Below are 26,982 nucleotides of genomic sequence, written 5' to 3'. Positions count from 1 at the left end.
CCTTCTGGCCCCTTCACACCTAACTATCAGTCACATGATCATTCGGTGGAATTCTAATGGGTATTATCATCACCTGCCAAAACACCACCACCTTGTTTCCTCTTCTGCAGTTTGCATTGCTTTCCAAGAAATGCACTTTGATACTATTCTCCAACACTTCATGGTTATTGTGTGTTGTGCTGGAACTGTGCTGGTCCCAGGTGGGCATCTGAAGGGTCTGTAGTTTGTTTTGTACAGATGTCATCAGTGAATGGAGTCCCTTTCATACCTCGTTAGAGGCAATAGCTGTGCAGGTGCACATAACCTCAGTGATTACCGTTTGCAGTGATTACCTACCTCCAGACAGGCCACTTACTTACGTTGAATTGATCACATTAACCCAACAATCCCTCCCCTCCCCTCCCCTCCCCTCCCCTCCCCTCCCCTCCCCTCCCCCCTCCTCTCCCCTCCCTTTGTTCCTACTTCGGGTCTTAATACACACCACCCCCTCTAGGGGGGCGGGGGGGGGGGGGGGGAGTACCACTTCATTTGGTAGGAACCTTCTAATTGATGAGCTTGTCACAGACTGTGATACATGCCACCTCAACAAAGGTTCTCCAACCCATTTCAGTGCCACCTATGCCACCTTTTCGGCTATCAATCTAATGATCTCTTCTGCTAATCTTTGGCTTTGCTATATTGGTCACTACACAGTGACCTTTGTTTCACAGAGCTATCAGGCCTTTGTATGCCTCTGCTGTTACATGTTACATTTGCTGCCTCTCTGTTGGATAGTACTGATGAGGTTGTGCGAAGCATCTCAGATGCAATCATTCACACTGCTGGAACTGCCATTGCCCTTTCTATAGCTTCCGTCTGCCATCAATTGATGCTGTGGTGGATTAAAGACATTGTAATAGCTCTTTAAGGTTGCCAATGAGCCCTGCAATGGTTCAAATGACACTCCTTGCCGACCAACTTGACCATGTTTAAGTGACTTCTTGCTAAAGGTCACACCCACAGTAAGAAGGAACACTGGCAGTGCTATGTCTCCTCCCTGGGGATGTATTTCTCTTCATCTCAGGTGTGAGCCAAGCTCTGTGGTTTTACAGGCCACCGACGACTGTCAGCTGTTCTGGGTCTTGTTCTACAATCTCCTTTTTTTTTTTTTTTTTTTTTTTTTTTACTCGTTTATCAGTTGTTGCAGAACACCTTGTGACCCACTCTGCGAAAGCATTGGTGTGCTTTTCCTATCTGGCTACCTTTGAAGTTAAAGGCATCCCCGTATGTTTCACTCCCCACCAAGTTAAATCCTGTAATGAACCCTTCACTGACTGGCAACTTCAGTCTCATTCAATTCAGCCAGATGATCCATCACCTAAATATTCCCCAAAGGCAACATCTCCTCTGGGTTTTCAACTGTCTTTGCCTCTAAGATGCCATCCCTTCATGATGGAGAGATAGCATAATTGTCCCAATCCTTAAGCCAGGCAAGAACTCAACACCTCTTTACAGTTACCGACTGATTAGTCTGACTACCATACTCTGTAAGCTGCTTGAAAGGATGGTTTCCCACAGATGATGCCAGTTTTTGAATTGTGGGGCATTCCCCCTCCATCATCCCCCCCCCCCCCCCCTATCAATGTGGTTTCTGGAAGGTATGTTCCACAACTGACCATCTGCTTAAGTTGGAAACAGCAATCCAACAGGTTTTTTCCTAAATGTCAACACTTTATCACAGTCTTAAGACACCTCTTGGCATCACCACATTTTACATATCTCTATGACTGGGGCTTTCAAGGCCCCCTACTGATTTTTATTCATCAGCTTTTATCCCACCGGTTGTATCAGGTTACAGTCGGCACTTCACTCAGCTCCTCTCAGATCCAAGAGAACAGCATCCCACAGTGTCTCACACCCTTTCTCATCACCATCAGTGGGTTAGTTACCTCTGTTGGGCAACATGTCACCCCTATGTTGTATGTCAATTATTTTTGCATTTCGTATAGCTCCCATTTGGTAGCCTCTGCTGATTGCTGTCTCCAAGGTGCCATTCAGTGGGCCTTTCCATGGACTTTTTACCATGGTTTCCAGTTCTGTGCTGCAAAAACTCAGGTCACCCCTTTCTGCCATTGCACAATGGTCCATCCTGAACCATAACTCTACTTAAGTGCCCAGCACCTGGGCATTGTAGCACAGTCCCATTTCTTGAGTCCCCTTTTTAATAAAAAGCTGGTTTGGCTGCCCCATGTTCATCATCTGAAGACAAGCATGCAGAAGCTTAATTCTTGTTGCTTCCTTGCCCACACATCTTGGGGTGGGGATTGTGCTAGACGTATCTGTATTTACCCGGCCTTTGTTTTGTCCCGATTGGGCTATGTTTGCCAGATTTACGGCTCAGCAGCTCCTTCAGCCATGAGGCTGTTAGACCCGGTCCATTATCATGGCATGCATACTTCCTGTAGTAATACATTTTATGACACAACACATAACAAGTGTTCAATAACATTTATCACAATAATAATGTAAGCAAGATACTGATTGTAAGGCTGCCAAATTGTGTAGGAGGTACAATATTTGGTGTGGTGACTACCATGTGTAATACCTAGTCTTTGTTAAAAAATGGTCAGAATCAAATAGAATCTCTACGTAACATTGTGCCAGTAATAATAACTGATGTGACAGTGATTGGAAAATATTTCACACAAATTTACTGTCTGCTGTGAAGTTCTGTACAGTAGCGTAAAAATTGAAAAATGTGGCAATAATATTAACTTTCACAAACTTGGCTACAGCTTGAATTCACTTCACTTTATAAATCGAACAGTTACCGTCTGTTGCAGTGTAATTCCTGTAGCTTCGTATACGTATATGAGACAGTTTCAAGTGAACAACACTTCGGTTCAATGTTTGTTAAAGGTCTGTAGGCAATGGATGATATAAATCATTGGTTTAATATTCATCAAGTTAACATGATTAGCTGTAGAATGTTATGATTCAAAACAGCACAAAGGATACTACTTTGTAAGTGTGGATTATGAAAAGAAATGACCACATGAAAATTCATAGCACAGTTTTCGCTTAGTAGTATTCCAAATAACCACATAATTCAGAAAGAGCATTTGGCTCTGCTAATCATATAACTACTTATCTTAGGTTGTAGTATACCGTTAATCACTTTGTCAATAACTGCTTGAAAGAACCCAAGATGAATCTTGCCGTAAAAGCTATCTTTCCTGCTGGTTCACTGATACAGAATAACCATTGCCTAAACTATTTCCTCCCCACTTCAAACTGTTTTTCTTGTAAAGAGTTGCAAGTTAGCCAGTACAACTGGTTCCATTTTTCCAGATGTCTCAAGCCAGCAGTATAATTTGCCACTGTGTTTTCCTTATGGTGTGTAGAAATGACTCCAGAACTCGAGAACAGTCTGAGATTAGCTTTTCACTGTAGTTTTACTCTATCAGTGGGCCAGTGCTTGCAATAGCATCAGAACTCTCTTCTGCTTGACTCAACTGAACTCACTTAAGTGAAGGCAGCTCTGTAAAACTCTTGCTCATGGACTTCTGTAGTTGGTCATAAATGTTTGGTGTACAAAATTATTGTTACAATACACACTACAAATTTTTATATGACGACTCCATTGTACATATAATGTTAAGTGTTTACAAATGTATTACCTGTACACATTCTACTCATTAATTGTTAATGAATATTACATACAGTTAACAGTATTTCAGCAGTGAGTGAGCAGTGCTGCTGCACAACAGACAGGCAGTGCTCAAACTGCTGGACTACTGGTTATTCGTCATGTTATGTTGTCCCTGTTAATACATATTGATAAAATAGATACGGTATTGCACTTGACTGGTCTGGGACCTCTCTATCAAACAAGAACATAAAACTCCACTTTAAAAATTAATTTTGATTGTAATGGGGATCAAATGAACCCTTTCCGTTAGCACTGGACGTTGAATGAAAGACGTGATGAGTAGTATTTGTTTGAGCTGATTCCAGCTACACACTGCAAAATGAAATTGCAAATATCTGCCAAAATACTATAGAAAATGCACCTGGTGACTCTTCAGATGGTCACGTTGTACACAGTAAGTGCATGTTACAGATGTATTTAAATATGGTATCTGAGGTATTAAGAGTCCTTTTATATTAGCCTCTATGGCCTGACCACAAGTTACAAGCTTTCACCCCATGACAATAGTGTCCAACACAACCAAGAATTGTGATGGTTCAGCATTTGACAACTATAACACATTTAAGCAACAACCTGTGTACCACACAGATAAGACACACAATGCACCCTATGGTGATCACATATATTTGATTATAATTAGACTTTAAATATCCATGGAGTTTTTTAGATCTACTCAGTTTTCACATGATTAAGATACACAAAACATGTAAGTATTCTTATATTTCTACTGTAATATATAAATGGTTCTTATGTTCAAAGATTGATATGTATACATTTATGTTTTTGTACTCTGAATCAAATGCCACTGACGGTTGGCTGTATGATCAAATACTGGTCTGTCAATTAAATATTTTTATGTGAAGGTTGTGGTGTACAGCAATATGTCTTCTTATGAAGTTGTAAGGTTTTGTAAGCACAAAAAAAGGCTTTTCTCTGATTAGTAACAAGCAGTCAGTTGTAAGACATGTCATGGAAAAACTTGTATCCTTGACAATTCATACCCTGCTTTTCCCTTACTATGATCTGTATCTGCCATCTTATGCTGCATTGGTTCACTCAGCTCTATCAGTCTCTGTCAGGCCTGGCCAAGATTTGCACTTCCAGAGTGCACTCGCGTCCTGCAAGTCAAGCTGTATCTGCGCAACACTCTGGCTTTCCCCACCCCTGCAGGATTATGAGCAGGTATATGTGTGAATGAATATAATAAACTGCATGTATGAGAAACTTGGAAGATTTGTTTGCAACACAGTGTGAGTGCTGTTGAAAGGTGAATAATGCAGCATACCTTTAGAAGCAGGATTTTATCACTAGTGTTTATTTCTAACCTGTTATTTTTCTATCAAAGCAGTAACTTTACTGGTTAATTCAGTAATAACAGGAGGCAGTGCTTGCACAGTGAGCGGATCTATAATAAACTTGACTGATGACCATAGTGCTCATAGCCATTTAACGAACTTCACTTACACATATTTGTGATTTTTAATATATCTGGAACTATGGCTTGTGATACAGTCAAACTTGTGGAATTTTGTAGATTAAAATCTCTTAACCTTGAACATTGGTGAGACTTTGTTAGCTATAAACAGAAAAAAATTGTTTGCAAACATTGAAAAAACTTCAGTGATTTGTCTCTGCACTTGAGGCTAATACTCTTGAGGGTAACATTTTATAACAGTCTTGTAAATTCCAAGATTAGACAAACAAATCAGTCAATTAATTGCTACACTTTACATCTATCTGCTCAATTTTGAGATAATGAGGAGGTACATCAGTAGCAAAAAGTGTGAACAGTCAGTCAGATAAATTAGAATTGGTCTTCAGACTGGGTATGTATCAAGAATGGGGTACCACAGGGTTCTGTCTCGGGGGCCTTTATTGTTTTTAATATATGTTAATGACTTGCCTAATTATATTCATGAAGATGCAAACTTGGTTCTCTTTGCAGATGACACAAGTATTGTAATCAAGCCTAAAAAGCAAGAATCAGCTGAGGAAAATGCAAATAATGTTTTTCAAAGAGTTATTAGGTGGTTTTCCACAAATGGACTTTCATTGAACTTTGAAAAAACACTGTACATACAGTTCAGTACAGGGAAAGGCATAACACCGGAGTGTGGGGGAAAATCTTTAGCTAAAGCAGATTGTTCAAAATTTCTGGGTGTCTGTATTGATCAGAATTTAAACTGGAAGACACACATTGACAATCTACTGAAACGATTGAGCTCAGCTACCTATGCTATTAGTGTCATTGCAAATTTTGGAGACAAGCATATCAGTAAGTTAGCTTACCATGCATATTTTCATTCGTTGCTCTCTTACGGAATCATCTTTTGGGGCAATCCATCACTAAGAAAGAACGTATTTATTGCACAAAAACGTATTATCAGAATAATGTCTGGGGCTCATCCAAGATCATCTTGTAGACAATTATTTGAAGAATTAGGGATATTGCCAGTAGCTTCACAATATATATACAGCCTAATGAAATTTGTTGTTAGTAACCCAGATCACTTCAGAATTAATAGCACAGTCCACAGCTACAATACTAGGAGACAGGGTGACCTTCACTACCGTTCATTGAATTTGACATTGGCACAAAAGGGGGTGAATTATACTGCCACAAAGATTTTTGGTCACTTGCCAAACAATATCAAAAGTCTAACAGACAACCAATCGGCATTCAAAAGTAAGTTAAGGGAATTTCTGAATGACAACTCCTTCTACTCCATAGATGAATTTTTAGACATAGGCCAAAGAAATACAGTAAGCATTAACAATTGTAGTGTATATAAGACTAACAATGATGATTAGGGATAAATGAATCTTGTGTACTTTGACACGTTCCACATCATTGTGAAAGAATCGTGTTCATGATCCATGAAACAAGTAATATAACTAACTAACTAACTAACTAAACTTCAGTGTACAAAGACTTGGAAAATTTGTGAGAACTCATGATGAAATGTCACTTACTGACATATAGTCAGTCGTGTCTGGTCCACAAATGACTGGCTTGAGTTTTGGGAAATGTACCATGCCTCCAAGAAGCAGATTTTTTTAAACAGAAACAGCCTTCATTAAATTATTGACAATATAATGTAAATAGACTGATAAAAAAATCTACTCACCAAGCAGTGCCAGAGGTACACACACACACACACACACACACACACACACACACACACACACCAGAAAAAAAAGGACTGAACTTTCAACTAACTGATGATGGTTACCATAAAAGATTTTGTCACTGCTCTGTTTACCCTTAACTTGGTTTTTACCTATTGGTTGCCATAAGTCCAGCCAGCATTCACTCTCACTCCAGAAGACAAGTGCATCATATCATCTTTGTGGCTGATGTTGTAATGATGATTCATTGAATGTATGTCCAGCACATAATAGTACGATGGCATATTAAGCACTACACACAACCTTCAAACTGTTGTTGTTGTTGTCGTCATCTTCAGTCCAGAGACTGGTTTGATGCACCTGTCCATGCTACTTTATCCTGTGCAAGCTTCTTCATCTCCCATTACCTACTGCAACGTACATCCTTCTGAATCTGCTTAGTGTATATTCCTCTGTGGGTCTCCTTCTATGATTTTTACCCTCCACACTGCCCTCCAAAACTAAATTGATGATCCCTTGATGCCTCAGAACATGTCCACCAACCGATCCTCTATTCTAGTCAAGTTGCGTCACAAATTTCTCTTCTCCCCAATTCTATTCAGCACCTTGTCATTACTTATGTGATCTAGCCATCTAATCTTCAGCATTCTTCTGTAACACCACATTTCGAAAGCTGCTATTTTCTTCTTGCCCAAACTATTTATCGCTTCCATACATGGCTACACTCCACACAAATACTTTGAGAAAAGACTTCCTGACACTTAAATCTATACTCAGTGTCAACAAACTTCTCTTCTTGTGATAATTCACAAGTTGAAAGTATTTTTAACAATCACTTTCTGAATGTAGCAGCAAAAATATGGTTCAGGGGTTCAGTTGGAGAAGCAAAAAAATATGTTAAAAATGTCATTCCCCAGGACTTTAGGCCTTTAGAAATAGTGCCAACATCCCCCACTGAAATTAAGGGATTTATAAATATACTGAAAAACAGGAGCTCATGTGGTGTTGATGGAAAGTCTAACAGAATTTTTAAGTGTTGTTCTAATTTAATAAGTGGAGTCCTTAGCGATGTATGTAATGCTTCGCTGTCATAGGGAATTTTTCCAGACAAATTGAAATACGCAATTGTCAAACCTCTTCATAAGAAAGGGGACAAGAGTGACTTAAATAATTATAGACCAATCTCATTGCTGACTTCATTTTCTAAAATATTCAAAAAAGCTATGTATTCAAGAGTAGTCTCAAATTTAAGTGGAAATAATGTACTCAGCATGTCACAGTACGGATTCCGGAAGGTTTACTTGACTGAGAATGCTATCTACACATTTACCCATCAAATAGTACAAGCCCTAAATAACAAATTACCACCAGTTGGTATTTTTTGTGATCTCTCCAAGGCATTTGACTATGTGTGTCTTGTCACACTCTTAGAAAAACTCAGGTTTTTTGGAATTGAAGGCTATACACACAATTGCTTTGAATCATACTTAATGAACAAAAAGCAAAAAAGTTGTGCTGAATAGCACAAATAATGTTGGGAGGGTGGTAAATTCCAGTTAATGGGGAGTTATCACAAAGGGAGTCCTACAGGGTTCAATTTTGGGTCATTCATTGTTCTTTATTCATGTGAATGACCTCTCACTTAACGTTCAGTGGAATTAGTACTTTTTGCAAATGACATGAGTGTTATGATAAATCCCATTCCAGAAAAAGCTGCTGAAGATATTATTAAGGATGTCTTTCAAAGAATTATTAAGTGGTTCTCAGAAAATGGACTCTACCTTAATTTTGAAAAAACTCAATATATCCAGTTCTGTACACCGAATAGAGTCATACCAGCAATTGACGTAGCAAATGAACAGGGTAGATTTCTCCAAATTTTTGGCTGTTCACATTGATGACAACTTGAACTGGAAGAAACATATTACTGAGCTTCTCAAACAATTAAGTTCAGCTTCTTTCATTCTTCGTATTATCGCTAGTCTTGGTAATAAACAGCACAGTCTCCTAACTCACTTTGCATATTTCCACTCAATAATGTCTTACGGAATAGTTTTCTGGGCTAACTCACCACTTAGACACAAAATATTGATTGCACAAAAGAGAGCAGTGAGAATAATTAGTGGGGTTCACCCAAGGACGTCATGTAGGTACCTTTTCATGCAGTTAGGTATTTTAACTGCACCATCAGAGTACATAGATTCGGTAATGAAATTCATTACAAATGTGTTGTGGTTGTGGTCTTCAGTCCTGAGACTGGTTTGATGCAGCTCCCCATGCTACTCTATCCTCTGCAAGCTTCTTCATCTCCCAGTACTTACTGCAACCTACATCCTTCTGAATCTACGTAGTGTATTCATCTCTTGGTGTCCTCCTACGATTTTTAGCCTCCATGCTGCCCTCAAATGCTAAATTTGTGATACCCTGATGCCTCAGAACATGTCCTACCAACCGGTCCCTTCTTCTTGTCAAGTTGTGCCACAAACTCCTCTTCTCCCCAATTCTGTTCAATACCTCCTCATTAGTTATGTGATCTACCCATCTAATCTTCAGCATTCTTCTGTAGCACCACATTTCGAAAGCTTCTATTCTCTTCTTGTCCAAACTATTTATCGTCCATGTTTCACTTCCATACGTGGCTACACTCCATACAAATACTTTCAGAAACGACTTCCTGACACTTAAATCTATACTTGATGTTAACAAATTTCTGTTCTTCAAAAACACCTTCCTTGCCATTGCCAGTCTGCGTTTTATATCCTCTCTACTTTGACCATCATTAGTTACTTTGTTCCCCAAATAGCAAAACTCCTTTACTACTTTAAGTGTCACATTCCCTAGTCTAATTCCCTCAGCATCACCTGACTTAATTCGACTACGTTCCATTATCCTCATTTTGCTTTTCTTGATGTTCATCTTATATCCTCCTTTCAAGACACTGTCCATTCCCTTCACCTGCTCTTCGAAGTCCTTTGGTGTGTCTGACAGAATTGCAATGTCATCGGCAATTCTCAAAGTTTTTATTTCTTCTCCATGGATTTTAATACCTACTCCAAATTTTTCTTTTGTTTCCTTTACTGCTTGCTCAATATACAGAGTGAATAACATCAGGGAGAGGCTACAACCCTGTCTCACTACCTTCCCAACCACTGCCTCCCTTTCATGCCCCTTGACTCCTATGAGTGCTCCCGCATCCGGCCATCCTGATTTAGGTTTTCTGTGATTTCCCTAAATCACTCCAGGCAAATGCCAGGATGGTTCCTCTGAAAGGGCACGGCCGACTTCCTTCCCCATCCTTCCCTAATCTGATGAGACCGATGACCACGCTGTCTGGTCTCCTTCCCCAAACAACCAACCAAATCCTATGACCGCCATCTAGTTTCTGTACAAATTGTAAATACCGTTTTGCTCCCTGTATTTTACCCCTGCCACCTTCAGAATTTGAGAGTATTCCAGTCAACATTGTCAAAAGCTTTCTCTAAGTCTAAAAATGCTAGAAACGTAGGTTTGCCTTTCCTGAATCTAGCTTCTAAGATAAGTTGTAGCGTCAATATTGCCTTACGTGTTCCAGTATTTCTACAGAATCCAAACTGATCTTCCCCCTGTCGGCTTCTACCAGTTTTTTCCATTCATCTGTAAAGAATTCGCTTTAGTGTTTTGCAGCCGTTCAGTAATTTTCATCATCATCATCATTTAAGACTGATTATGCCTTTCAGCGTTCAGTCTGGAGCATAGCCCCCTTATAAAATTCCACATGTTCCCCTATTCAGTGCTAACATTGGTGCCTCTTCTGATGTTAAACCTATTACTTCAAAATCATTCTTAACCGAATCCAGATACCTTCTCCTTGGTCTTCCCAGACTCCTCCTACCCTCTACTGCTGAACCCATGAGTCTCTTGGGTAACCTTGCTTCTCCCATGCGTGTAACATGACCCCCACCATCTAAGCCTGTTCGCCCTGACTGCTACATCTATAGAGTTCGTTCCTAGTTTTTCTTTGATTTCCTCATTGTGGACACCCTCCTGCCATTGTTCCCATCTACTAGTACCTGCAATCATCATAGCTACTTTCATATCCGTAACCTCAACCCTGTTGATAAGGTAACCTGAATCCACCCAGCTTTCGCTCCATACAACAAAGTTGGTCGAAAGATTGAACGGTGCACAGATAACTTAGTCTAGGTACTGACTTCCTTCTTGCAGAAGAGAGTAGATCGTAGCTGAGCGCTCACTGCATTAGCTTTGCTACACCTCGCTTCCAGTTCTTTCATTATGTTGCCATCCTGTGAGAATAGGCATCCTAAGTACTTGAAACTGTCCGCCTGTTCTAACTTTGTTCCTCCTACTTGGCACTCAATCAGTTTATATTTCTTTCCCACTGACATTACTTTAGTTTTGGAGATGCTAATCTTTATACCATAGTCCTTACATTTCTGATCTAGCTCTGAAATATTACTTTACAAACTTTCAATCAAATCTGCCATCACAACTAAGTCATCCGCATATGCAAGACTGCTTATTTTGTGTTCACATATCTTGATCTCACTCAGCCAGTCTATTGTTTTCAACATATGATCCATAAATAACATGAACAACAGTGGCGACAGGTTGCAGCCTTGTCTTACCCCTGAAACTACTCTGAACCATGAACTCAATTTACCGTCAACTCTAACTGCTGCCTGACTATCCATGTAAAGACCTTTAATTGCTTGCAAAAGTTTGCCTCCTATTCCATAATCTCATAGAACAGACAATAACTTCCTCCTAGGAACCCGGTCATATGCCTTTTCTAGATGTATAAAGCATAGATACAGTTCCCTGTTCCACTCATAACACTTCTCCATTATTTGCCGTAAGCTAAAGATCTGGTCCGGACAACTTCTAAGAGGCCTAAACCGACACTGATTTTCATCCAATTGGTCCTCAACTAATACTCGCACTTTCCTTTCAGCAATAACTGAGAAGATTTTACCCACAATGCTGATTACAGAGATACCTCTGTAGTTGTTACAATCTTTTCTGTTTCCATGTTTAAAGATTGGTGTGATTACTGCTTTTGTCAAGTCTGATGGAACCTGTGCTGACTCCCAAGCCATTTCAATTATCCTGTGTAGCCATTTAAGACCTTACATTCCACTGTATTTGATGAGTTCCAACTTAATTTCATCCACCCAAGCTGCTTTATTGCACTGCAATCTATTGACCATTTTCTCCACTTCCTCAAATGTGATCCTATTTCCATCATCATTCCTATCCCATTCTACCTCGAAATCTGAAACATTACTGATCGTATTTTCACCTATATTGAGCAACTCTTCAAAATATTCCCTCCATCTGCCCAAGGCACCCACAGGATTCACACCAGCAGTTTTCCTGACCTGTTCAAAATACTTGTCATTTCCTTCTTACCTCCCTTTCGAAGACTGCTAATTACACTCCAGAATGGTTTTCCAGCAGCTTGACCCATAGTCTCCAACCTGTTTCCAAAGTCTTCCCAAGATTTCTTCTCGGATGCTGCAATTATCTGTTTGGCTTTGTTTCTTTCTTCAACATAACTTTCTCTGCCTACCTGAGTTCTAGTATGTAGCCATTTTTGATACGCCTTCTTTTTCCTTTCACAGGCTGGCTTGACTGTGTCATTCCACCAAGCTGTTTGCTTCATTCTACTTTATACTACTGTTCCAAGACATTCTTTAGCCACTTCTAGTGCTGTGTTCCTGTACCTTGTCCATTCCTTTTCCAATGACTGTAATTGACTACATTCAACTAACTGGTACCTTTCTGAGATCGCTGTTATGTACTTGTGCCAGATTTCCTTATCCTGTAGTTTCTCCACTCTTATCCTCCTACATATGGACCTGACCTCCTGCAGCTTTGGCCTCACAATCCCAATTTCACTGCAGATTAAATAATGATCAGTGTCATCAAAGAATCCCCTGAATACATGTGTGTCCCTAACAGCCTTCCTGAATTCCTGATCTGTTATTATATAGTCAATGACAGATCTGGTTCCCCTGCCTTCCCAAGTATACCGGTGAATGTTCTTGTGTTTAAAAAAAGGAGTTTGTGATTACTAAGCCCATACTGGCACAGAAACCCAACAGTTGTTTCCCGTTCCTGTTGGCCTCTATATCCTCTCCAAATTTACCCATAACCTTTACATACCCTTCCGTTCGATTTCCAATCCTGGCATTAAAATCCCCCATTAGCAGAACACTGTCCTTGTCCTTTACTCTAACAACTACATCACTGAGTGCCTCATAAAAACTATCCATCTTATCTTGATCTGTCCCTTCGCAATGCGAATATACTGACACAATCCTAATTTTCTTCGTAGACACTGTCAAATCTACCCACATCAGTCGGTCGTTTACATACCTTATTGCAACTACGCTGGGTTCCATTTCTTTCCGATGTAAAGCCCTACACCCCATTGTGCTATTCCTGCTTTGACTCCTGACAGGTAGGCCTTGTATTCTCCCACTTCCACTTCTTTCTGACCCCTTACCTGAATGTCACAAACAGCTAAAATGTCCAGCCCCATCTTACTTGCAGCTTCTGCCAGCTCTACCTTCTTCCCAGAGTAGCCCCCATTGATATTAATAGCTCCCCATCTCATTGCCATTTGTTTGCCAAGTCGTATCTTAGGAGTCCCTGGTTTGTCAATTGGAGGTGGGGCTCCGTCATCTCCAAAGGTCCGAGGCATTTTGTTCTGATTGTTGCCAGCATCATATTTAAAGTACCAGGGAAGCAGGTTGCTAGCCTTACTTGCCCCAAGTCCCATTGGTTTTACTCCTAATGGCTGAGGGACTAACCGGTGGATTTGGTAGTCTTTGCCGTATGAGCACAAAGGTGACCACAACTCAGAATATGTCCGAGATGCCCAGCCTTATTCCAAAGTAACTGGTATCCCAACTGTCGGGACCACTTACTTGGCCACTTATACATTGCCTGTGGTTCATGAACTAAGACATGAATACAGGAACCCACACCATGAACCACAACTGTCAAAACCAGTTTACTTTGGGATTGGAATTATTATATTTATTCTTGAAGTATGAGGGTATTTCGCCTGCCTCATACATCTTGCTCACCAGACGGGACAGTTTTTTGAGGGCTGGCTCTCCCAAGGGTATCAGTAGTTCTGATGGAATGTTGTCTACTCCTGGGGCCTTGTTTTGACTTAGGTCTTTCAGTGCTCTGCCAAACTCTTCATGCAGTATCATATCTCCCATTTCATCTTCATCTATGTGCTCTTCCATTTCCATAATATTGTCCTCAACTACATCGTCCTTGTATAGACCCTCTATATACTCCTTCCACCTTCCTGCTTTCTCTTCTCTTCTTTTCTTAGAACTGGGTATCCACCTGACCTCTTGATATTCATAAAAGTGGTTCTCTTTTCTCCAAAAGTCTCTTTAATTTTCCTGTAGGCAGTATCTATCTTACCCCTAGTGAGATAAGCCTCTACATCTTTACATTTGTCCTCTAGCCATCCCTGCTTAGCCATTTTGCACTTCCTGTCAATCTCATTTTTGAGACGTCTGTATTCCTTTTTGCCTGCTCCATTTACTGCATCTTTATATTTTCTCCTTTCATCAGTTAAATTCAATATTTTTCCTGTTCCCCAAGGATTTCTGCTAGCTCTCATCTTTTTACCTACTTGATCCTCTGCTGTCTTCACTAATTTCGTCCCTCAAAGCTATCCGTTCTTCTTCTACTGTATCTCTTTCCCTTATTCCTGTCAATCATTCCCTTCCCTAATGCTCTCCCTGAAAACTCTCTACAACCTCTGGTTCTGTCAGTTTATCCAGCTCCTTAAATTCCCACCTTTTTACAGTTTTTTCAGTTGTAGTTTAGAGTTCATAATCAATAGATTGTGGTCAGAGTCCACATCTGCCCCTGGATATGTCTTACAATTTAAAACTTGGTTCCTGAATCTCTGTAATCTCTGTCTTACCATTATGTAATCTATCTTAAACCTTCCAGTATCACCAGGCCTCTTCCATGTATACAGCCTTCTTTCATGATTCTTGAACCAAGTATTAGCTATGATTAAGTTATATTCTGTGCAAAGTTCTACCAGACGGCTGCCTCTTTCGTTTCTTACCCCAATTCCATATTCATCTACTATATTTCATTCTCTTCCTTTTCCTACTATCGAATTCCAGTCACCCATGACTATTAAGTTTTCGTCTCCCTTCACTATCTGAATAATTTTGAATAATTTCTTTTATCTCATCATATGTTTCATCAATCTCTTCGTCATCTGTGGAGCTAGTTGGCAAATAAACTTGTACTACTGTGGTAGGCACATGCTCCGTGTCTATCTTGGCCACTATAATGCATTCACTATGCTGTTGGTAGTAGCTTACCAGCACTCCAATTTTTTTTATTCATTATTCGACCTACTCCTGCATTACCTCTATTTGATTTTGTGTTGATAACCCTGTATTCACCTGACCAGAAGTCTTGTTCCTCCTGCCACCGAACTTCACTAATTCCCACTATATCTAACTTTAACCTATCAATTTCCCTTTTTAAATTTTCTAACCTACTTGTCCTATTTAAGGGATCTGACATTCCACACACTATTCCGTAGATCACCAGTTTCCTTTCTCTTGATAATGACATCCTCCTGAGTAGTCCCCACCCAGAGATCCGAATGGGGGACTATTTTACATGTGGAATATTTTACCCAAGAGGACACCACCATCATTTAACCATACAGTTAAGATGCATGCCCTCGGGAAAAATTACGGCTGTAGTTTCCCTTGATTTCAGCCATTCACAATACAAGCACAGCAAGGCCTTTTTGGTTAGTGTTACAAGGCCAGATCAGTCAATGATCCAAACTGTTGCCCCTGCAACTACTGAAAAGGCTGCTGCCCCTCTTCAAGAATCACACGTTTGTCTGGCCTCTCATCAGATACCCCTCCGTTGTGGTTGCACCTACGGTACGGCTATCTGTATCACTGAGGCACGCAAGCCTCCCCACCAATGGTAAGGTCTGTGGTTCTCTGTTTATGAAAAGAGAAGCAATTCCCATTCAGCACAGAATGACATGGCTTCTCCACTTTTTCTTTATTTTGGACAAATGTGTAAATGCCATTGTGTTCCTCATGCAGAATGTAAATCTAATTTATCAGAATTGGTATTGTTCACAAACTGTGACAAGCTGACTGTTTCCCTGTAGCAGCATCCAACTGCAGTCTTTTCCTGTTTCACCTCAACCCTACTCTCCACGGAGCTCAGAACAGTAGGGAGGAGTTCCGTTTGAGCACTCTCAGAGTACTGTTTGGGCAGGCATGGGCTAAGTTATGTATTTTGTGACTCTATATCACATAAGCTAAGAAACAGCTGCATCTTCTGCAGGTTGTTCAAACTGTTGTTTCTCTTGATGAAGATGTGTGGATTTTGTTATTTTGCTGAATGCTTTGATTTTGATTTCACACTTATTCTTGCACAAGAGCATAGTAATTATGAGCATATTGCTGGATCATGGTGTAAAATCATAGTAAAGATGATTGGTGCCAGACATTCATGAGCTTGTTTGACATAATCTGTTGAGAATGTATTGCACATGGATAAGTCAGTACTGTAAGTGGAGGTGGAGTGGCAGTTGAATCTGTCTTCTGCCTGTTACCAATAGAATATTCCAGTAAAACCATCAGATCATTCCTACATTGTTAAGTGCAATATGAAACCAGTTGTGTTTCCAGCAAATATGTGATATAAATTATTATAGGATTTTGTTTGGATATTTGACTTGCATTCTGCAATGAGACTGTCTTATGTTTTCAGCTGACTGATGATGAATAATGATCTGCTGTAACAAACTTTTTCACAATTACACATCTTCATAGTAGCCATCATTGTGGAAAACTGTGGGCATACTCCAGTCACTTACTCGTTGCTCCATCTACACTGATTTCAGGTCCAGCTCCATGTTTTGCCTTCCATATGTCAAATGGAATGTCTCACATAATTAATTAATTAATTAACACATTAAGGAGAAACTTCAGGGATGTGGAACATGTCAAGTTTCCCATCAACAGACAGAACCAGTCACTGCAGGCTATTTCTGTAGAATGCACTAGTAACAAATTATAAGTAAATTAGCACTATACTCATCATGATAATTATGGGCATTGTTTGTAATTACTTTATATATGTTTATATACACTGATGAGCCAAAGTATTATGATCAGTGTCCATCATGAGATTTAATGGCACCTGGTAGCATTGCAGCCGTATACACAATGCGGAAAATATATAGGCAGAGCAGAGATGAATATAAAATCATTCTAGAGACAATAAAGGCTGCAAATGAAGAACTCCATTGAAATAAGCAACTTTGGCAAAGCACAGATTGCTATGGCATAAATACTCAGAAATGAGCTACTTGGGAATGGCAAAACTGGTTGGTGGTTCTGTGAAAGGAGATGAAACCGCTTGCAGTTGACAGTGTTGGATTTCCAGATCTCATTGCAGAACACTGAGGCTGGAGGCATGCCCACTCTGTAAAGCAGAATAGGCTGTTATCTGTGGCAGATAAGATGACAGTGGACAGTGTTCGTACAGGCATAAGTGTTTAGTGAACATGGGTCTCTGCAATAGGCAACCCCTACATGTCCCTTGTTTACCCAATGACGTTGTCAGTTAAGAATACAGTTGCCATTAGCACCTGGGCTTCCATGGAATCTTTGATGGTAATCAAAGGCACCATGACAGCTGCTGAGTACATGAACATTATTGCAAAACACTGAAATCTCTTCATAAGTAATGTCTTCCTTGGTGGCAATGGCATCTTCTTCCATCAGGATAACTGTCTCTGCCGCACCACCAGAATTGTGTTACAGTGGTTTGAAGAGCATGACAGTAATCTGAGCTGTGTAGATTTGGCCATACAAAAAGCAACTGACACTTAAGATCCACACTCGCAACATGCAGCGTCTAGCTTTGTGCTTTGTTTATGGTCGTAGTATAACGTAAGCTTGCTGGGACTTGTACACGTTTGAAGTGAAATGATACATTGTTAGGAATAAAGGGGATTCGGAGTATAAAAACTCACTCGTCTGTGCCACTTACCATCCAAATTTACACTTACATGATATTACATTTGAGAGAAGTTACTGTAAGCCTCTGTGAGTGAAGGATTCTGAGGAGTGAGATAATGCGTGATGATCTTGACCAGAATTAAGTCACTCCTCACTTACAGGAGCGAGTTAAAGCCCGAAGCTCTCAAGCAGCAACAAGTCTTCATTGGAGTTTGGAGACAGTGTAGTCCTCAGTCTTTTAGCCATTCTACATCTACATCTACATGACTACTCTGCAATTCACATTTAAGTGCTTGGCAGAGGGTTCATCGAACCACAATCATACTATCTCTCTACTATTCTGGTGTATTCAGAAAGATTAAAACATTTTCTATCCATTTTTATTTGTAAACAAACCAAAATCAAAATATAATGTGTAGGTACTAGAATCACAAAGCAAACTCAGTAATGTGAGATTTAACACAAACTCAGTAAAGTCATTTTTCGTAACAGAGAATATAAATAGAACAAAGTGCAATCAATAAATCCATATACCCTAATCAGGGAAATTCTCTGTTGGCTTGTATTCATAAAGATTGCAGAACTTAATTCTGTGTGTGTGTGTGTGTGTGTGTGTGTGTGTGTGTGTGTGTGTGTGTGTGTGTGTACTACACTGTGATGATTAAACATCCAAACTAGTAAGCTGAGCAGATTGTTTTAGATAAATCTTTAAATTATATCTTTTTTCCCCATATTCCAATTTTGATAAAATGACTACTGTATGTTGTCCCAAGCTATGCTCAAGATACCTATGAAAACCATATGGAAGTTTTTCTAGCAGGTTTGGAGATTAGTATGTTCAAATAGATGGACACAACCGTTCCACTGTTTCATTATAAGGATAGATGAGGAAACATAGGAAGCCACCAATCAAAACAGAACTAAACCAAAATGTAATAAGGTGAAATATCCCCTTCGCTCCAGGTTTAGTAGCACGCCGTCATCATCCAGATTCAGTGACCTTATTTTTTGCAGTATGTGGAAAATGGATGCCTAATATAAATAGAAAAAAGTGTATTTTCGTGGCACCAAGAGTACACCTCTTTACTTTTACCATCTGCACTCTCAGACAGAAGGCAAAAGGCTATTTGCTTTACACCATGGTGCACAGTTTGCACAGAATCCTGGAAAAATATACTTCAGTGCAGAAGTGTATTACATAAATGGGGCAAATGTGCAGTAACTGTTTGAAGTATTCATTGGCTCACAAGAAGTTATAACTAGCAGAAAAATAATCTGCAAACTCTGTGTATAATTACCCATTTCTCACATACTTGTTCGATTCTAGTACCTGTGTAAATGCATGTACAGGGTGATTGAAAAAGAAAGAATAGATTTTAGGTGTTTATCACAAACAAACTATAAGATTTATACACAGTGCACATGTCACTGGATAGAGGAAGATTGAAAGTTCTGACACAGCTATACTGTTGTTCGTTTGTAGCAACACAGAGACTACACCATGAGAAATCATTTATGTTGGAATTTGTGTGAAATCAATCCATTGTTTGAGTGCAGTGTACATTCTGCTGTCGATTCAGCAAGAAGCTGCCTCTGCATAAACAGATGTATGACTGGCATAAAAAATTCTTGGAAGTTGGTTCCATATACAAAGGGAAGAGTGCTGGTTGGCCGTGCATCTCTCACGAAAATGTCTAGTATATCCGGGATGCATTCACTGGGTACTAGGAACTTCAGCTTCCTCAAAGAACAGTGTGGTATGATGCCTGTATATGAAGCCTTACAATTTGCACTTACTTCAGCAATGACCACAACAGAAGTTCTCCAGGATATGACAAAGGAAATTTTTTCTGAACAGCTCATCTTCTTGGATGAATCAACATATCATCCCATCTTCAATGATGAAAGAGATTCACCAAACTAAACATGTTTTGTGCCATTTCTGTTTAGAGAATTTATGGACCTCTCTTTTTTGTGGAGGAAACTATGATAGGAATGTCATAGTTGGACAATGATTTCACTTTTATCCATGATGGCACCCTGCCTCACTTTCACTTGAGGTGTGATGTTATCTTAACAAAACCATCCCACAATGTTGGATTGAATACATTGGCGACAAGATCTTGTTTATTGCTTTTGGCCTGCCAGGTCAACACACCTCACACTTAGACTTTTTTCTATGGGGAGTGCATAAACGATAGTCTTTGTCCCACCAGTTGGAGCATCCACATCCACATCTGCACCTACATGGATACTCTGCAAATCACATTTAAGTGTCTGACAGAGGATCATCAAACCAAGTTCAGAATTCTTTATATTCCAATCTCATACAGCACGGAAAAAATGAACACACACATCTTTATGTGTGAGCTCTGATTTCCCTTATTTTATTACGGGGATCGTTTCTCCATATGTATGTTGGCATTAACAAAATATTTTCACATTTGAAGGAGAAAGTTGGTGATTGAAATTTCGTGAGATTATTATGCTGCATTGAAAAACACCTTTGTTTTAATGATGTCCACCCCAGATCCCGTATCATTTCATTGACACCCTCTCCCCTATTTTGTGATAATATAAAATGTGCCACCCTTCTTTAAGCTTTTTTGATGTACTTTGTCAGTCCTGTGTGGTAAAGATCCACATTGTGTATTCTAAAAGAGGACAGATGAGCATAGTTTAGGCAGTCTCTTTAGTAGATCTGTTAAATTTTCTAAGTGTCCTGCCAATAAAACGCAGTCATCGGGTAGCCTACCCCCACAACATTTTCTGTGTGTTCCTTCCAGTTTAAGTTATTGGTAATTGCAATTCCTAGGTATTTAGTTGAATTTACGGCCTTTAGATTTGACTGTTTTATGGTGTCATTGAAATTTAACGGATTCCTTTTAACACTCATTTTGATGACCTCACACTTTGTTATTTAGGGTCATTGCCAATTTTCACACCATACAGATATCTTTTCTAAATCGTTTTGCAATTTATTTTGATCTTCTGATGACTTTATTAGTCGATAAACGACAGTGTCATCTACACCCACCGAAGGTGGCTGCTTAGATTGTCTCTCAAACCATTTATATCGATAAGGAACAGAAAAGGGCCTATAACACTATCTTGGGGAATGTCAGAAATCACTTCTGTTTTACGCAATGGCTTTCCATCAGTTACTACGAACTATGACCCCTCTGAAAGGAAATCACGAATCCAGTCACATAACTGAGATGATATTCCATAAGCATGCATCTTCTCTACAAGCTGCTTGTGTGTTAAGTGTTGAAAGCCTTCCGGAAATCCAGAAATATGGAATCAATTTGAAATCCCTTGCTAATAGCACTCAACACTTCATGCAAGTAAAGAGCTAATTGTGTTTCACAAGATCGATGTTTTCTAAATCCATGTTGGCTGTGTGTCAATAGACTATTTTCTTCGAGGTAATTCATAATGTCTGAACACAATATATGTTCCAAAATCCCCTGTTTATTGACGTTAACAATATGTGCCTGTAATTTAGTGGATTACTCCTACCAGCTGTCTTGACTTTGGTGTGACCTGTTCAACTCTCCATTCTTTGGATTCAGATCTTTCGTTGAGCAAATTTTTGTATAAGAGTGGTGAGTATGGAGCTATTGTATCAACATACTCTGAAAGGAGCCTAACAGTGTGGAACAGAAGAGTTGCTTTTGTTAAGTGATTTAAGTTGCTTCACTACTCCAAGGATATTTACTTCTATGTCACTCATGATGGCAGCTGCTTTTGATTCGCATTACTTTGTCCTCTTTGTTTAAGGAATTGTGGAAGGCTGTGTTTAGTAACTCTGCTTTGGCAGCACTGTCTTTGATAGTATCTCTATTGCTACTGCACAGAGAAGGCATTGATTGTGTCTTGCTGCTAACATACCTCACATATGACCAGAAGTTCTTTGGATTTTCTGCCAGGTTTCGAGACAAAAGTTTCATTGTGAGACTATTATAACATCTCGCATTGAAGTCCGTGCTTTATTTTGATATCTTTATGATTTTGAGAAATCAAATTGTTGAATCTGTTGATTCAGAAAGGACCTGCTTAGTCATGTGTGGAATGAAGAGGCTGCCTGTTTTGATGTTGCTTGAGCAATCCGTGGTGCTCATGTCAAGTGCATGGTGTAGTGTTTGTGCAAACATAAAACTCTGAACCTTCCTCTACTCAGTAACATCCACAATGTATTTATCTTTCTCAGTTTTTCTATAATTAACAACTGAAATCTGTTCTTTCTTTTTGACTCTCACTTTATTATATTTAAACATATATGTCTAATGTAATGTGGAGTGTAATACGCAACAAAGATGATCTACTTTGTTGTGTATTGCTCGATTTTGCTCTTCAGGTATGTAAAACAGTTTCCTGAGTCTTTAGAGTAATACATATCATGAAATATTTATGAGCTTTCAGATGAGAACATATTTTATACAACAGTAACAAAATGGAAAGGGAAGGAGCATTTGTATTACAGTGTTCTCCATTTTCATCTCAACTTGTAAAGTCCTTTCCACAAGTCAGATACATGTGTGAAACAGCAGACATTTCCTTGAAAGATATCAGTGTTTCATTTAAGAATAGTCTATGTGATACTTGCAGATTACATGTTGAATTATACTACCAGATGTTTTCCTGCATGAAAAAGTGTAAAATTGTGATTAGGTAAGGAGGCCATTCTTTAAAACAGACTTCTAATTGCAGGTGGTCTGTATACTGGTACCTGAACAGGTAGGTTGAAACTTAGTATTGGATATTTTTCCAAAATTTCGGGTGTCCCTGTAATCAAACCTTCAGATCGTATGTGTGTCATTGGACATTACCTTATCTTTATTTTTACTGTAGGGTGCAATAATTTCCACAGTACAAATATTAGTTAGGGGATGCTGTCACTGTATACAATAAAATTCTAAATGATGAAATGTGGAAAGAAAATGATAAAATTATGAAATAGGAAACTGTGATTCTTCAGTTTCTCCTGGCGTATTTCCTGCTCGAACAGTCCACGGGTGTACTGCCGTTCCATAGTGTCCGACGGGCACTGTTGGACACTGTGGGCCGACTGTACACCTTTGGACTGTTCGAGATATAGGAAACTGTTTCTTATAAAGCATTAAGCAATGAAGGTATTTTCAAAAAATAGAAATGTATTTATTTTTGTTAAATAGAAGTTCATTCAAAAGAGAATTGCTAAGGAAGTAAAACCATTCCAGAAGCTGTCTTAATGGCCAGATTTTTCTGTTCTCTGTTTTGAAACAGTTTTTCTGCTTTGCTGCTTGCTTGTATCTTTTGTTCCTTCTCTTTTAGTGATAATAGTAATAGTAATGATAATAATAATAATAATAATAATAATAATAATAATAATAATAATAATAATAATAATGTCAGTAGGATTAATTTTAATCAAGAATGTTTTGGAATTTTTTTAAATGTCATAATGCCAATTTTGTTTCAAATATAGCACAGTTACTTTTAACGTCAATCAAGTAGGGCATCTTAATCTTTCTTATACTCATCCTTAGTATTATTTTTCCTTTACCGCTTCATCTGGTGATATTCTAATTTATTGTTTATCAGCTTTAAATAATTAGTTATTTGATATAGATATGTTGAAGGCGGTGACAATTTTAATTCATAAGACAACATCCAGTGTGTTACTATCCCCGGTATTACACAGTAAACCTGTTCAATTAAAGCCCTAGTATATTTTTAAATGTGCACAGTTCATTTTTCTAAGACATTGTAATTGCATCAGGTGATAAGGTACTTCATTGTATTGGGAAGCGTGACAGTTCAGATCTGCATATGGCCATAAAATTTGAAGTTTTTACATAGGTTCCAGAAATCCCATAAGGCAGGTGCCAATGTGGTTCCTTTGAAAATACATGATCAGTTTCCTTGCCCTACCTCACCTTTGTGCTCTATTACCAATAATCTCATAATCAAGATGGTAAAGCCTAACATTAGTTTTTTCTGACATTGTGTTTAGAGTCAGATTAAATCTGAAGTTTTGACTTGCTTTCATTTTTGGGGAGGGGTTCAAAATTTCCCTGCAATGAGAAGTTGAAATTCTTTCTGTACATTTTCATTGCATATACTGGAATGTATTCTCCCCCCATTCCACAATCAATTGAGGTAAATTTTGTGCTGTGTGGTATATTTCTAGGAAGCTATGCTTCAAAAAACATATTTTATTGATTAAAACCATGCGACAGAAGTTTGATGTCTAGGATGATTATTTTTCTTTCATAATTTCTGTTCATTCAAGATGTCTGATATTCAGAATGTCGTAGCATTGATTTTTTGGTTTACTTTTCATATGACCACCTCTTTATTCATTTTGTTTGTACTTTATTTTCACTTTTCCCGTTGATCATAATACGTGTTGCTCTACTTTTTATTTATTTTTTTAACTAGTTGTTATTTTCAGTTTTCTCCTTATCTACAATATTAGTGCCTTAATAACTTTTTGAATTTTTCGTAGTTTCATATGCGTAGACTTGAGCAGCTCTGTGTGCAGTACCTGGAAGCGACTATCAATCATCGGAATGTTCTTGAAGCTCTTCATAATGCATCTGCTCTGAAGCTATACTTCATAAAAGAATTCTGCCTCAAATTTGTAGTGAAGGAGAGCAACTACAATCAGATTGTGATGAGCAAAGAATTTGAGAATTTAGACAAATCTCTCATGGTTGAAATCATACGCCGAAGACAAATGCCTCAATCAAGGCCACAGCTTGACCAGCCTTTTGATAATTCAGGTCCGTATTTATCATTATTTTTTGAGAAATGTAGTTTGATGAGTTTACTTTAAAAATAAATTTTTGCCACATATTTTGTATTTTTGTAATCATTGGTTTCTGTATATAATGTTAGTATATCAGTGAAAAGACAAACAATTAGATACTGTTAAAAAATAAATAATAAATTGCTACTCACCATAAAGATGACCCATTTTGTTGCAGACAAGCACAACAAAAAGACTTCTACACATTATAGCTTTTGACCTAGGCATTCTTCAGCAAAGAATGTGCATGTTCTCCCTCTCCCTCTCCCTCTCCCTCTCCCTCTCCCTCTCCCTCTCCCTCTCGCTCTCGCTCTCGCTCTCGCTCTCACACACACACACACACACACACACACACACACACACACACACACACACACACAAACCAAGCATACCTCACACACACATATGACTGCTACCATCAGCAGCTTCTGCTGGAATGCAACTGTCACATGAATAGCTGTATGGATTGGCTCAGGAAATGGCAGGGATAGCAGGGTATGGGTGGGTGGAAAGAAATGCTCTGTGTGGCGGGCGCACGGGAACTAGATTGTCAGGCACAGGGTTGAGAAGTGGGATGTAGGGGAAAAGGAGGGGGGCAGAAAATGGGAAAGGACAGGTGGATACATTGGCAGTGGGTGATACACAGTGGGTGAGGGAATGTGGAAAGGGAGGAAGTGATAGGACGTGGGGGTAGAATCTGTCTGGTGGAGGGTGTGTGGATGGTAGGTTGTCGTAGGTTGAAGCTGGGATAATTTCAGCAGTATAGAATATGTTTCTTACCCACACTCCATCTCCCAATACTGTGCCTGGCAGTCTCTAGTCCATCTACATGCCACCAGACAATGCTTTTCTCTACCCCATCCAGCACCCTGCTGTCCCTCCCCCTTCCCTGCCCCACTCCACATTACTATTCAAGTGGCTGTTGGATTCAGTTAGAGCTGGTGGTGGTAGTGGTCATGGGTGCTTCCTGTGTGTGTGTGTGTGTGTGTGTGTGTGTGTGTGTGTCTGGCTTTGCTGAAGAAGGCTTTGGCCAAAAGCTATAATGCCTTTTCATTGTTTCTGTCTGTAGGTCAATGGGTCATCTTTATGGTGTGTAGTAATCTACCTTTTCATTATTGCTGTCTGCAGGTCAAGGAGTCATCTTTATGGTGTGTGGTAATCTATTTTTCCTAATACTGTTGGTATTCCAGCCTGGAGTTTCCATTGTTTGAGAAACTATTAAAAGTAATTCATGCTGACAAAAATGTCAAGGTTCTCTTACATTGTAATCTTTATTATTTGATGTACTTAACTCGGAAAAGCTGCTTCATTTGGTTAAAAATGTCTTCACAGTTCTCATGAAATTTAAAATATTTCATTGCACTGTGGAACATACTTAATTTCTATTTTATTTTTTGTGTTGAGGACTAAGAGTATGTGTGTTTTCTTTTTGATAATTTTCCACACAGGTACTACACTAGAACAGGATATGGAAATGTTTCTGAAAACAGGTGGCAGAGAGTTCTGCGACATCATTCTCATGTTAGATGGATTACCCATACCCGTTCACAAAGCTGTGCTTGCTGCTCGCTGCAGTTACTTTGAAGCTATGTTCCGTTCATTTATGCCTGAAGACAATGTTGTACAGGTAAATATCGATAAAACTTAAAGTTTGAGGCACCAGATTGTTATTTAATAGCATTTTCCACATAATTGAGTTCAAAGCAATTGATTGCGAACATCAAAATGAAGTACTTCAGTAATTCAGTGCATCACTATACAGTATACCTCTGAAAAAGGAATAGGCAATGTGATAATATTCTGTTGTAAGAGAGGTAGTGAGACAGAGGCAAATCCAATGGCCCATTAGTGACAGTTTTGTGTGTTTCACTCACAGCACTTGCATCTTTGGTCATACATAGTAATACTTGTAAGAAAAGCTGCTTTTAATTACAAAGTTGTTCCCAGTTTGTGCTGAAGAGTCCCCAGATGCCCCACATATTTCCTGTCAAGTGTATGTCAGTGGATGTGCATTGTACAGGGGAAATGTGTAAGATTTCAGAAGTTTTACATATTGAAAAGTACACCATTAGTAGTTTTATTTTGAAAATTGTGTCAGATTTCAGAAGTTTTACATATTGAAAAGTACACCATTAGTAGTTTTACTTTGAAGTGGAAATTCAGGAAATAACTAAAACAAACCATCATTTTCATATGCTTAAGAAGTTAACTGCCATAGACAGCTAAACTCTACAGTGTACTGTGTGTACCATTCTTCAGACACCCTTCTGAACTATCATAAAAAACTTTTATTGCAGCTAAAGTGC

General features: G+C 39.0%; 1 protein-coding gene across 1 annotated transcript in view; it reads left to right on the top strand.

The window, feature by feature from the left end:
• LOC126284073 (leucine-zipper-like transcriptional regulator 1) overlaps window positions 1-26,982 on the top strand; it is a 137,333-nt gene that overhangs the window by 90,369 nt on the left and 19,982 nt on the right. Inside the window, exons 12-13 of the mRNA XM_049982702.1 lie at window positions 24,374-24,650; window positions 26,125-26,303. Of these exons, the coding sequence (XP_049838659.1) occupies window positions 24,374-24,650; window positions 26,125-26,303 (456 nt within the window). The remainder of the gene's footprint in view (window positions 1-24,373; window positions 24,651-26,124; window positions 26,304-26,982) is intronic.

This window comes from Schistocerca gregaria, chromosome 8, assembly GCF_023897955.1.
Source record: "Schistocerca gregaria isolate iqSchGreg1 chromosome 8, iqSchGreg1.2, whole genome shotgun sequence".
Taxonomy (NCBI): Eukaryota; Metazoa; Arthropoda; class Insecta; order Orthoptera; family Acrididae; genus Schistocerca; species Schistocerca gregaria.
Note: the sequence above shows the minus strand (reverse complement) of the source record. Positions and strands in the feature narration are given on the sequence as shown.